The following is a 13,117-nucleotide window of genomic DNA, read 5'->3' as shown; positions in this document are numbered from 1 at the left end:
CAAAGCCCAGCTTAAAACTAATTTGGCTTCAGATGTTAAAGAAAACAGGAAATCCTTCTACAACAAAAGGAGGAGTAAGGAGAATCTCTGTCCTTTGTTGGATGCAGGGGGGAGCACAATGGTAAAGAATGTGGAAAGGCTGAGATAGTCAATACCTTCTTTCCCTGGGTCTTTAATAGGATGACCAGTTGTTGTCTGGAGACCCAGCCCCCTGAGTTGGAAGATTCAGATAGGGAGCAGAATGAAGCCCCCCATAGTCCAAGAGGAGATGGTTAGTGACCTACTGCACTACTCAGACTTACATAAGATTATGGAGCCTGATGACATGTACCTAAGGGTACTCAGGGACCTGGCATAAGTGCTCACCAAGCCATTTTCCATCATTTACCAGCAGCACTGGTTAAATGGGGAGGTTCCAGCTGACTGTAGATTGGCAAACATGATGCCCTTCTACAAAAAGGGCTGGAAGGAGGACCTGGGCATCTACACACCTGCCAGTTTGACCTCAGTGCTGGGGAAGGTCATGGAGCAGATCATCTTGAGTGCCATTACACACCATGTGCAGAGCATCCAGATGATTAGCCCATCATGGGTTTAGCCAATTGAATATGCTGGCGAATATTCAACACCAGGGTGATGTCATATCACCTCTAAAATGAAAGTACTGTCTGGAGCAAAGTACCAAGTGGTTTGAAATTCAGATTGTAACATGAGAGGCTTCCTGTTTCCAGTTGCTGCTTCATTTGTAGGGTGTTGTTCTTTTCCACTGGGCTTTTGATGTTACAAAAATAAGCCAAGAAATCTATAAATATACATACCCCTGTTTTATTTATAAATTAGCTCCACCTCCCCCGTAACATAGTACAAAGCTTATAAAGGTAAAGGTTCAGATGTTTGGCTCTGGGTTATCTTCACAACAGCAACAGTTACAAATAATTTGAGAACAGTATCTGGAAAAGATAAATCCACAACTCGCAAACACCCCACTTACAAAACGAAAGAACTTTCTGGGGACTCAAGAATATATATCAATACTCACGAACTCTGTTTGCTGATTGTGGAAATTCCTGTTAAGGTCCCTTTTTAGTGGAGAATTCTCCTAAACTGCTGCAGCTGATATATCCGCTCGTGGGGAGGGAAATCTGAGACAAAGAGTGTGCTCCTCTCCACAACTGTCCCATTTTATGGAAACCAAGTTTGAGTTTGTCAGATGTCACAAAAGCAAAGCTTTTCAATCCCAGACAGACAACAGAAGTGGGCACCAGGCACAGATAACCATCATACTCTTCGCACAGACTTGTACCCAGCATGGGGTGTGTGTCTTACCATGCCTGGGAGGGCACATGGCTTGTGGGGAGGGGTCATGTGTGTCTACTGACCTACAGCCCTGGGTGGGAGGAGGTTTCTCACCCCCTGGTTCCCTCCATTCCAGCTCCTCCACTTTCCCCCAGTCCAGCTTCCCCTGGTTGGGGAGGGCCTTTGGACATACTGCCACAGCTGCCTGTGGGCTTGGGGATGAAGGGGTCGCTTTTGTCACTGGCTTCTGCTGCTTATTCTGCTTTTCCTGTGTTTTTCTGTGAAGCAAAGTAAGGTAACTGTACATTATATCATTTCCATTAAACTCCTTATCTCAATCCGCAGGGCTTTTTGTACTACTTTCCCTTCTAATCTGTGTAGGTCTAACACATTATGCTTGTGAGAACACACTGTGTTAAACCAGGACAGTCTGTTCTGGTACCACAACATGCATCATGAATAATGGTTGAGATAACAAGAACCAAGATAGTGAGAGGATTCAATTAAGGCTTGTTAAAAGAGTTTTGTATGCCTTTTTTCTCTCAGTATGTTCACTATGTTGATGCATTTACTTTCTGGAGGCGGCGGTGGCCTATATGCTGGAGCATGGCCTGGGTTACATTGCTGTGCTAGTTTAACAAGGTTAACACAGTTTATTTCCCCTAACAGAGAATTGAGGCAAAAGCAGCACATAAAAGTAACTCTGAGTTGAGACAAAGAGGGTGAGATAAGAGTTTACTGAATAAATAAGATGATAATAACAATGTCGTAATACAATTGCACCTTAGCCTATTTGCAGAAAAAGCACAGTATAAAGCAGCAGCAAGCAGAAGCAAGCAATCTAAAAAACCCAAGCCAGGGAGCTACTCCTCCATCCCTCCCTGTCCTGTGGCCATCTCAGGGGAAGAGAGCTAACACCTAAAACACGGAATCCAGAAGCAGCAACTGGAACAGGAAGCCATTTATGTTGCAATCTGAACTTCAAGCAGCATAATACTTTGCTCCAGCCAGCACTTTCATTTTGAAGCTGCAATGAGGCAGGATGGTTTTGAATAACCACAGCAGATTAAAACACAGCCTATGACAATTCCCTAATAATTTAGGCACTTGTACTCAATGTGCTCTTTCTGGTGGTGCTTATTACCTCAGGAGGATGGATTAGTGCTGTTGCGTGGCTGTTCTGTATACTGTCATATTATGATACAGTTACTCTACTAGGCACTTGGTTTAGATGTAGTCTCACCCAACTGATGGGCCAATTGATGTCCAGACAAGTTTTGTCCCAAGAATACCACCTGAAGATCTGTCCTGTAATTACTAGTGGCAGGGTGTGTGGGAGAGTATGGACAGATGCCTAGGAAGGTGGTCATCTCCTATTTCTTGGAATTTGACCCCCGAACAATTGAAAATCCTGAAAAATCGGTAAAATTGTTGGAAAAACTCTGTTGTCAGCCTGCAATTTCCTGAGAGATAGAAATCAGTACAATGTGCTGGGTCTTTGTACATGCCTACAGAACATATCTCATCACTGTTCAATGTGCTCAGGGGCAAGATAGGGTCTCTGGGCCTGCAGGCAAACCAGCATACACTGTAGCTGCTCAGACCTAAAAAGCAGACATGGCAGCTGTACCAGAGAACCAGGTTGTGCCAGTATGCAGCTCTACCAGAGAACCAGGTTGTGCCAGTATCCTTCACCTCTGTGTGGAAAAGGAAATATTTGAGGAAAGCAGTTTGTCTGGGGCAAGGATTAATTGGGATCATCACAGGACAAGAAGAGCCAGTGATGTTCACTCAGTCTTTATCCCTGGCCTTGAAAGGTGATTAAGGTCAAATGGTGCATGAAACGACTAGCAGTCTCTGACAATACGAGGAAGGTCTCTCTCTTCCTCTGTACAGGCCTTTCAACTGTGAAAGAACTATCCCAGGAGGTCCATCAACTCAAAAAGAACCTGTCCTAATCCACACCTGTGTGGTCACCTGTTTCAGCTGTTAGGAGCAAGCACTTCTCTCACTTGTCTGTCCAAGGGAGATAATCTGGGACATACACACCACAGCGTACACTGTAGTTTTACTTATGCGACCATGGGAAGGACATGAGGAAGTGGGACAGAAAGCCTACTCCAGTCCTAGCTATGCAAGTCTGTGAATTACAAGGAAATTCTCCCCAGAGCAACACTCCATTTCCAGTGGAAAATTACTCAAAAAGAGCAGATACATTGATACTGCTTCTGATCTTCCTGAAGGGACTTCTAAGGGACTTCTTAAAAGATGTAAGTGATTCCTATCAAAATTAGAGGGGCCCTGCCTCAAACCAGATGGGGGAAAGAGACAGCTGGGTTTGCTGCACTGTATGGATCCGATGGCTTGGCAAGTCAAACTCACAGGAGTATAAAGCTTCAGCAGATACAAGCACCCAGTGTAATCTGATGCAATCAAACTACAAGGGGGTGGAACCCATCTATATTTCTGGTGTGACAGGGATCCCCACACTTGGATATGTTGGAAGCTGAGCACCAAAATGCAGGCCACATTTTATTTTCACTCAGACAAATGGAAATGGTCACTGCCCCAGGGTGGAAACACAGCCCCACCATTTGGACTGATCATGGACTTACCCAGATAGTACAGGAGCAGAGTAAAGCTCCAGAATATCTATAGTAAGAAGTTCTTCATGTACTGCAAGGTGATCTCATTTTGAGTCAGAGTGGACAGTGAATGATGTATTTTGTTTGATGTTAATTGTGGCTGAACATGAAGTAGATGATATAGAATAAGGGGTGGAGAATGTCATGAGCTCAGCCAATTGAATCAATACCACTCTGATGTCATGCCAGCTTTAAAATGAAAGTGCTGGCTGGAGCAAAGTATCATGGGGCATGGAGTTCAGATTGTAACATGAGAGGGCTTCTGGTTGCTGCTTCCAGTTTCTGATTTTGGGATGCTGGCCTTTTCTGTGGGGCTGGCTATGGGCTTGAGGGGTGGGTGGGTTCATTTTATGACTGGACTCTGCTTCTGCTTTTGCTTTTCTGCAAAACAGGCTGAGATAATTGTACGTTCTATAATTTCCATTGATTTTCTTATCTCAGTCACAGGGCTTTTTCTGTTAATTTCCCTCCCAATCTTTGTATGGGGGGCCTGTCTGTGAGAGCAGATTGTGTTAAACCAGAAGATATATATATTATTTATGTAAATGTGTGTATGTCTCTGGGTATGTGTATCTAAATATGTATTAATTAGTGTCTGGTATATCTTCAGAGTTTGAATTTGTTTGGTTCAATTGGTTCTTTAAAAGGACAATAGGTACCAGTCTGTTGGAGGGGTTTAGTTTTCTGGTCTTTTTTTAAGAGATAAATAAAGAAAAGCAACTTCCTGGAAAAATAATTCAGATGTGAAATTGAACTGTGCTGGATGCACATATTGTCACGAAGAAGAAATATTTGTGCAGGAATAATTCTAGAATCCAATATTGGTTCGCTACAGAGGTAGCCAAATTCCTTCATCTGTCATCTTAGTTTGTGCCAGCAGCTAGAAAAACAAAACTAATCATAATTTTCATAACAAAGGAAAGCCTGCTTAAATTAAAACCCCTTGTTAGCATTTAAAGTTCAGTTAAGCCAAAGGAGGAAGGTGTGGTGAGAGCAAACAGATATGAAATCTGAAGACTCCGTTTACGCCAGGTGGAAACTGCTTAGCTTGCTTTGACTGCTAAACTGATCAACAAGCGGATTCAACTCGCGAGTAAGTTACAACTCCCTCTAATGGCAGCTGGGTAAAGAACAGAGTTGAATTAAAAGAATCTCCCTGCAACTGAAGCGTATTTTTAGCTAGGTAAAAATCTTATTAAGTACAAATGCTTTTGAAAAGTGAAACTTGAGCTAGTGTCCAAGCTTATTGTAAATTACAACAAATTTGTTTACATTCCTAACAAAAACTTAACACACTTTGTAAGATGTGTTACATAAAAATTTAAATGTTACATAGTGTGTCTTCTCCAATGCATTTGTTGCTTTAACAAGTGGCTTAGAAAAGCACCCGCAACAGAGGACTTCTGCTATTCAACTGCTGTACTCTCAACAGAAACACTAAATCCTTTCAGAGATAATGAGTAAGAATTTCACAGGGTCAGATTTATTAATAGCAAAATAAGCATTTAAGCTGTGTAGTGAATGTAGTACAATCAGAAAATATACATACATCACAAATACGAAATATGAATTGTTCTTAGAAGTTAATAAAAAATTAAGAGCAAGCCAAAGTTCCTTTTAACTGGGTGAGCTCTGTTTGCAGGATAAAAATGTTAAGGAAGGTAACCAAAGGATTGCTGGTTAGCATTAGATGTGCTAAGAGTAACATATAGGGAAAAGCTACAAAATCACAAATTTAGAAAGATTGAAGCTCTGTCACAGTGAAAGCTGGTAATGCTACAACCCTGACAGGTTCCCAGGTAAGTTCTACTGGTTAGTCTCCTTTATTTCTGCTATCCCTGCAAAAGGGTGTCAAATTACAAAACTAAGAGATCATTACTTCTCATTAGCAGTAATAATTCTGAGCATTATTTTTGCAGCCTAAACGTCATTTCAATTTCCACAACAAAAGAATCTCAGGCTCTTTCTGGTCAACATTGTAATGTTTTCTGAAGGGAAATAGTCTATGGGTGAAAATTCAGAGTGAAAACAGACGAACACTTGGGAAGGAAGAAATAAACGAGTTTTAAAAGCACGTTTTTAAAAATGCCAGGTTTAAATCCAAAAGCTCACCATAGCCATTCCCCTCAAATACAGTGTAGCAACTCTTCTGCTTAAGGAACAGAAGCTTTTACAGAGAGGTAAGGAATAAAGCAGTCTTTTCGACAGCATGCACTTCCTCTTGAGAATAAAAAAGACATTTGGAAACTGATCCAAATCTCACTTAAGTTGATTTTTTAAAGTCTTCACACTAGCCTACGTACACCACTTTTATTTCTTCTCTTAGTTAATTGCAGGCTTGAAGCAGGAATGACCACTTACCTCACCAAGATAACTAGAAAGTACATTGATAATAGCAGATAAAAGAATAAGCATATCCTGAAAGTAGGGCATACTTGCCTACAAAATAAAGACAAAACAGAGATCAAGAATACATCTATGCTTGTAGGTAATCTCAATTTATTAAATGGTTTTATGTGCTGCTTAAGATAACCACACTTTACAGTCTGTACATGCAGTTTCACTTTAAAAAAATAAATTTTTGTTTTTCAGAAAACATGCGCATTCATGTACATCATTTTGAGATAAAACAATTACCATTTACAGAAAGTTCTCTTTACAAATCTTTTAAAGCAGGCAGTAGCAAATCTGCAGAAGACAAAGCACACAAACTCCCTACACTGAATGTGAAGGTTATTCATTGAGACACATTAGCAACTGCCAGAAGAGGGTCGTTTAAGAATTGATTCAACTGAAAATGACAGTGGCTCAGTTGATGGAAGTTTTGTTGTGGCCTCTTTGGCCCCAAATAAGTCTTTTGCACATTTGTCTACTGTTAACTTGTATTTTTGGCTATCTTTAATTGAACACTCTCCGTATTTCTTAGGAGCATCTTCAAAAGTCTCTTTCACAAATGGTGTTCTCAACTCTGCTCCTGATCTGTCAGGAAGTGTTTGCTGGAACAGTGGTTGAAATCGACTGTATTTGAGTGGTGGAGGGGGTTTGGTACTATCTTTGCTGATCTTGCTTAATACCTGTTCCTGAGGAGTCAGAGAATCCTTATCAGAAATCTGATAGAAAGTTCTTTTTGGAGGAGAGAAAGCTGACCTTTCACGGGCTTCCTGAGGAAGGCACGGTATCTCATTACATGACTGCTGAATGTTTTGTGTGGGGGTCAGAACAAATGAATTTTCCAGTTTTGGAGACATGATGTTGCCCCCACTGTTTGGACAGTCCTGACTTTGTGAGACCTTGGTATCCCAACCTGACCCAGGTTTGAGAGCTTGGACAGTAGTAGTGTTTAACAGGCATTGCTGGTAGAGGAGAGCATCACTAATGGGGCCACATTTTGGCCACACTAAGAATCTAGAAGACAGGGGATACTGCCTGTACGTAGTAGCTACACTGACATTTGAAGAAATTAGTTCCATGTTGCTGGATCCTGAATATTGCATGGCTAGATCAAGGCAGGTTGGTAAAAAGTTGCAAAACTCCTTGTTTGATGCATCAGCTTGAGTAGTGTTGAAGGCTGTTTTATACGAATTGTATTCAGCTCCCTGCATCATGCGGTTAGGGAGAAAAAAGGCAGCTGCTTGTGTAGCTTCCATCATCTCTCTCTCTTTATACTCTCTCTCTAGCATAATGTTCTCCAGCTCTTTATCAGCAAAAGCTCGTCTCTTTCTCATCCTGTCACTTACAGGAGGTGGCAAGGGTGAATTCCCTCCCAGGTAAGGGTCTGTTGGAATAGGACGGTAACCTAGAACAACAAACCAGCATTAGAAATGAAACCACATAACAGAAGTGTGAAAGCTGTGTCTGTAAAAGGGCTTAGTTTGGAGCCAGTTTTGCCAGGCACGAAGCACTTGCTGCAAACCTTGGACACAGTTAGCTCCTACTACTGAAGACAGCCACAGAGACTTAGCTCCCTGTACACATTCAGTACACATTTCTCAACACAGACAAGCAAGCCCTGCTCCTCCTACAGGTGTAGTCTCCTTCAAAGCTAGCTTTACAAAGCATCTCCAAAACAGCGTAAGGATGTAACCATGCATTTTAAACAAACATAGAAGTATTAAAATGTTTTATTTCTTCTGTATTAAAAGAGAATGTCAATAAAGAACAGAAATCCACGCTACAGTACATTCAATTACCAAGCTAACTGGATTTATTTAATATAACCAACAGGGTCCAATTCCATTTGCTTTTCCCAGACAAGTAATCCCATTGAATTAATGGAACTACTTACACGTGTGAGGAGAACAGGGTTTTACCTGTTTTCACTCCCATTCCTGTCACATGGGTTTCCCCACTGCCAAGGAAGATATCTATACCTACAGCTGATGCCTTTCTATTCTCTAAAGATGAATCACTATGTACCATTGCTACAGATGGTAGAAAACTCCAAGGAGAACTGGGAGAAAAGAAAAAGAAAAGATAAATTAGAGGAAGGAATACAGAAGAGACCTTTTTAAAAGAATGAACTATAGATGAAAATTAGTGTTTTCTAAGAGGACAAAAATTTAATTGCACTTGCATAGGCAAAAAAAGAGAGCTCTCTGTTTTGAAAAATAATAGTAATAAAAAAGCAGATTTGAGAACTGCAATGCTTTACAAGGCTGTAGTTTGTAATGTAATTAAAGCAGACACCGAAATAAATTTAAGCATAATCAGAAGAGAAAGCAGGAAAGAAAAAATACATCCTCTCACTAAAATACCCATCTTAAAAATGTCCACAGTTAAAATTTCTGACAGGGAAAATAAAAAAAGAAACGACAGCACCCTATTATGTATATCTTACCATTGATAATGTCACAAACAGTGCTGCTGTATTAAGCATTCAGATAAATTTTAAAAAGCCAACCCGTAATCAATTTACTCATTTGCAGATAAAAACACCTGCAAATAAATGACCCTGCGCTACAAAATGCTGCCGGGTAGTCATGAGAAAACAATGTCAGTTTGTAACAGTAACACTCAAATTTCAAATTATCGTCGGTAGCATTTGAAGCGTTATTTGGGATGGGATGGGGGGAACACAATTCTGCCACATTAATTTCAGCCACGAAGGGCAGCAGATGTGAGCAGGGGGTACGAGAGCAGCGGCTCTCACAGAGCATGCTTCGACACTGTTGAGCGTTTACTCCAGGAACTAATGCTGCTTTTCACGAATGTCCGTGAGCAGCTGTGCCTTAGACTTAAGGTATGTGTTTTCCTGGGGCAAAGCCGGGTCTTCCCCCTGCGGGGCAGACGGCAGCCCATGGAGGGGCGGGGGATGCGTTTACCTTCGAGGATGCTCTTGGCCAGGAGGCTAGGTGTTCGGATGTGCCTCTGGTAGACGGCTTTGCGCTCCAGGCTCGCCTGCTTGCCCGCCAGCCCCTTCTTGTCCTAGAAGAGCGACCGGGAGGCGCCGTTAGCCAGCGTTCCGCCCGCCGCGTCCCGCCGCGATCCAGCGCGGCCCAGCTGGTCCAGTCCCGTCCCGTCCCTCCTTACCTCGGTGGCCTGCTGCCGTCGGAGCGCCACCTGGGCGGCCATGACGCGCTGCCGCTCCACCACCAGCAGGCAGTTGGCACACTGGCAATCGCGCCAGCGGCAGAACCGCTTGTGTCCCTTCAGGCATGACACCACGCCGTGGTTGCGGCACCGGGCGCACTTCGGCGTGCGGCTCAGCTTCCTTGGCTCGCCCCGCCGTGGGGCCGCCGCCGCCTCCTCGCTTTCCTCCTCTTCCTCCTCAGCGCTCCTGCGCGGTGCGACGACGGCCTCGTCCGCCTCCTTCTCCACGCTCTCCACGTCGATCTCCCAGTCGGCGGCAGAGCGTCCTTCACCCATGGCTCCTCGGCGGCGGAGCTGGCAAAAGAAGAGTCAGGACGCCCGCCCCCGGGGCACACCGGGCTTCCGAGGTGGCAGCGACCGTCCGGCCCGCCAGCAGCCTCACCGAAATGTGCCGCCATCGGGAAGTCACTGTGGAGCCCTTCAGGGATTGCCATCTTCCCTTTTACCGTCCGCTCGGGATTCTTCCCATGCCCCGCAGGCTAAACTGAGGCTCACCTCAGCGTCGACTGACGCTCTGCTTCCTCACCCCCCCCTGTTTGCCGGGGAACTTTGCTCGCCCGCGCAGGAGGACGCAGTCTCCAGCGGCGGGTGATGCGAAAGGAGAAGCTCCAGGGCGGTGTTCTGTACTGCAGGACTGCGGGGCTCTCAGGTCCTCACAGGGACCTGTTTATTTCAGGATCCTGACAAGCCTCCCACCCGCTGCCTTGCGATTTAGGGGACGGGTCGGTAATCGGGATTAATACACCGCTTCTGTCCGCTCCAGCAGCTCCGCGCACCGCAGAAGCGGTGTCTTCGGAACCCCCACTTCCTCCCGCCCGACCTGCTCATCCTTCCTCCCGCACTTAGCACTTACTCAAGTTCAGCGCCAGAGGCCGACAGGCGGTGCAGCAGCACGTAGATACACCGCTTCCCGCAGCTCTCAGGGCCGCCGCTGTCCAAGACCAGCCGGAGGCAGGGGAGTCCCGAACCCCGCACCTCGGGACGCGCAAGACTTTCCGACAACCGGAACACCGCACCCTCGTTGGATGTCGGTGCTTCGCAGGGCTCCAGGTCGGGACAGGCTGAGCTGTGCAGGTTGAGAGTGCGCACTCACTGCACCGGAGACGCTGCTGGTACCCTCCGCGTCCTGGCCGTGCCCGCCCCGCGGTACAGTGCCCGCCGCCCTCGCCCTGCCGCGTTATTAGCGCAGACTGCCGCCGCCCGCACCGCCCATTGGGCCCGCACCGCGCGGCCGCCGTTCTGATTGGTCCTAGCCGCCACCGCCCCGCCCCCCCTCGAACGTGTGCCAGCCGCCAGCCGCTCGCTCGTGGGTGCGGAGCGCGCGCCGCCCACACAGGGGGCACAACCGCGTCGGGCGGGAAACGTGAGCGGGCAGTGGAGGTCTCTGCTTTTGGGAGGAAGAAAAAGGAGGGGGAAAGGAAAGAAAGGGAAAAAATAAGCCAACGCGCATGATGGTGTCAGCTAAGAAACCAGCGCCGCGGGCGAATTGCGTCCAAACTGAAGAGCGGTCCATGGGCTTGGGTTTAAAAGGTCTAAACAGGCACCGCGTTTTTCGTTTGTGGTACATCGCGTGGCATGCCCCACGAGTACGAGAGACTCGTGGCAGTGGCTTCTTTTCGAGTCTGAAAACGCAACGGAATCTGCGTTGTTTTCTTGCCTTGTAGGGGATTAAGGCGAGGAAGAATATTCGTTTGGTTTTTAGCATCTCTTCCCGCAGCAGCGTTTCTCACCCATCACTGACCTATTGAATAACTTCACAAACACACACACACCCCAACCCCTGAAGAGACTGCTTTTTTGAAACTGGGTAATGCCCCTGGTCTCCCAAATGGGGAGCAATAGAATTTTAAGGCATGAAATCTCAGCCGTGCCAGCGAGGCGTTGGTGCTCGGTGAAAATGGGAATTCCCACGGGGCAGAAGTGGACAGAACACTCTTCTGCTGGATTCAATACCGGGCAGGGGAAGGGCTAGTGAATTTAAACACGGTATCCCCAGAAAAAAAAAAAAAAAAAAAGTAAAAATTAAAAAAGGCATGCAGGAAAGCATCAGTTCCCCGCCAGAACGTTTATCAAAAACTAACGTCATGCAGAATACACGACCAAAACTGCTGTCAGAAAAGGGAACTATTTTGCTCTTTCCTTGAGCAGTGCATGTGTATAATAAATACACGTTCATGTACATAATAAACACAGGCACCATTCACAGCGAGCACACAGACCGGCTGCCGGCCACCGGTTCGGCGTGGAAAAACCCTGCTCCTGCAGCCCATCGGAACAGAGGCCAGCAGGCGAGAGGCTCCCGTTGTCTGTTGCTCCCAGCGCGGCCGTCGGAGCAGGAAACCGCCCGTCTCCTCGCCCCGCGGGCATCTACGGGAATAAAGGCTGGAACACTGGTCCCCGCGAAGGGTTTGTCCCCCTCGGGCCGCGCTATCCCACAGTGCTCACTCCGGAAGAGCAGGCAGAGAGAAGCGCATCCCCCGACAGCAGGTACTGCGCATCCCCAAAAAGAACCTAGCTACTGTTTGCCTTACAAGCATGACTAAAAGGCAAATACCCAAGGAATTCCACTTTCCCCCTTGGGGTCCCTCTTAAAAGGCACCAGCATAGCAAAGGACCTGCTAGGTTAGGCAACAGAAGTCCCCTTCGCTTGTAAGGCGACACCAAATTACAAAGCACGATTCTCGGACCGCTGGAGTAAATTACAAAACAGTTCGCCTCCTGTTTACTTTATCCACAGGGAACTGTGAAACCTAGCCATGATTTTAAAGGGTGTTTGTATAACTCTTTTCTGCTCCTCTTGTTTGTGCTTGGCAGCGGGACGCGTTTGCGCTCCCCTCCACCACCCTTTGCCGCCGGGAAGGAGAGAGGAACCTCCGCCGTTCTCCCGCAGGACTCACCCGAGGGAGAAGGAGGGGAGAAGTCTGTGGCACCGCCGGTTCCTCCCTAATGCCGCAGAGACCTGCCTCTGCTGCTTAGCCTCGCCCTTTGGCCTGCGAGGGAAAGCGGCGAAGCCTGAGATGTGCTGCAGTTGTGTATCCACCTGCTCACTTGGAACTCTTCCACTGAAGACCCTCGCCGCCATCTCGCTAGCCCCTGTGCCTGCGGGTTCGGGTGCCCTGGTGCGGCGGCCCATGGCCGAGGCTGCTGGGACGCTCCCGAGCTCCTTCGGAGTCTCCTCCGCGTACCTTCGCCCGTGCCTTATCCTGCACACTGCTACAAGGGTCCTCTCAGGAGCTGCACCGCCTGAAGCGGGTGGGGGGCTCCCATGGGAGTCTGGGATGTGTCCTCAGGCCATGCGGGCGGCAGCGGGTGATGTGCCCCTTGTCACGGCGTCTGGGCCTGTGGAAAGTGGAGAGGAAGAGCAGCTCTGGAGCATGGTTGTCTCCCTCGAGGCCCAACGGCAGCGGGGTGCCCAGCCCCGGGCCCTGCTTTGCATTACTCTTCCGTGCGGCGCGGATAGCGGGCAGGTGCAGGTGCCACTGCCACCGCCGCCACACACACGCACGCACGCACACACACCCGCTCCTCGCTTCCCCAGCCCTCCCTCCTTCCCAGGAAATTTATTAGCAAAGTTCGGGCAAGCTAAC

At 47.0% G+C, this 13,117-nt stretch overlaps 1 protein-coding gene across 1 annotated transcript; it reads right to left on the bottom strand.

Moving 5' to 3' along the window:
* Positions 1-6,691: 6,691 nt before the first annotated feature.
* On the bottom strand, positions 6,692-9,806 carry DMRT2 (doublesex and mab-3 related transcription factor 2). Its single transcript, XM_054397568.1, has 3 exons — positions 9,471-9,806; positions 9,263-9,365; positions 6,692-7,737 (listed from the first exon to the last, which is right to left on the bottom strand). The coding sequence occupies exons 1-3, from the start codon at positions 9,804-9,806 to the stop codon at positions 6,692-6,694; spliced, it is 1,485 nt and encodes a 494-aa protein (XP_054253543.1).
* Positions 9,807-13,117: the final 3,311 nt, after the last annotated feature.

Source organism: Indicator indicator, chromosome Z (assembly GCF_027791375.1).
Source record: "Indicator indicator isolate 239-I01 chromosome Z, UM_Iind_1.1, whole genome shotgun sequence".
Classification (NCBI taxonomy): Eukaryota; Metazoa; Chordata; class Aves; order Piciformes; family Indicatoridae; genus Indicator; species Indicator indicator.
This window is presented reverse-complemented; position numbering and strand designations above follow the sequence as displayed.

What these genes read in the sequence shown, in the direction of transcription:
- DMRT2 (XM_054397568.1), bottom strand. Translation starts at nt 9,806, where the DNA reads ATGGGTGAAGGACGCTCTGCCGCCGACTGGGAGATCGACGTGGAGAGC. An exon ending in GACGGCAGCAGGCCACCGAG is followed by an intron (nt 9,366 to 9,470) that starts GTAAGGAGGGAC and finishes TCGCTCTTCTAG; the next exon opens with GACAAGAAGGGGCTGGCGGG. An exon ending in GGCCAAGAGCATCCTCGAAG is followed by an intron (nt 7,738 to 9,262) that starts GTAAACGCATCC and finishes TTGTTGTTCTAG; the next exon opens with GTTACCGTCCTATTCCAACA.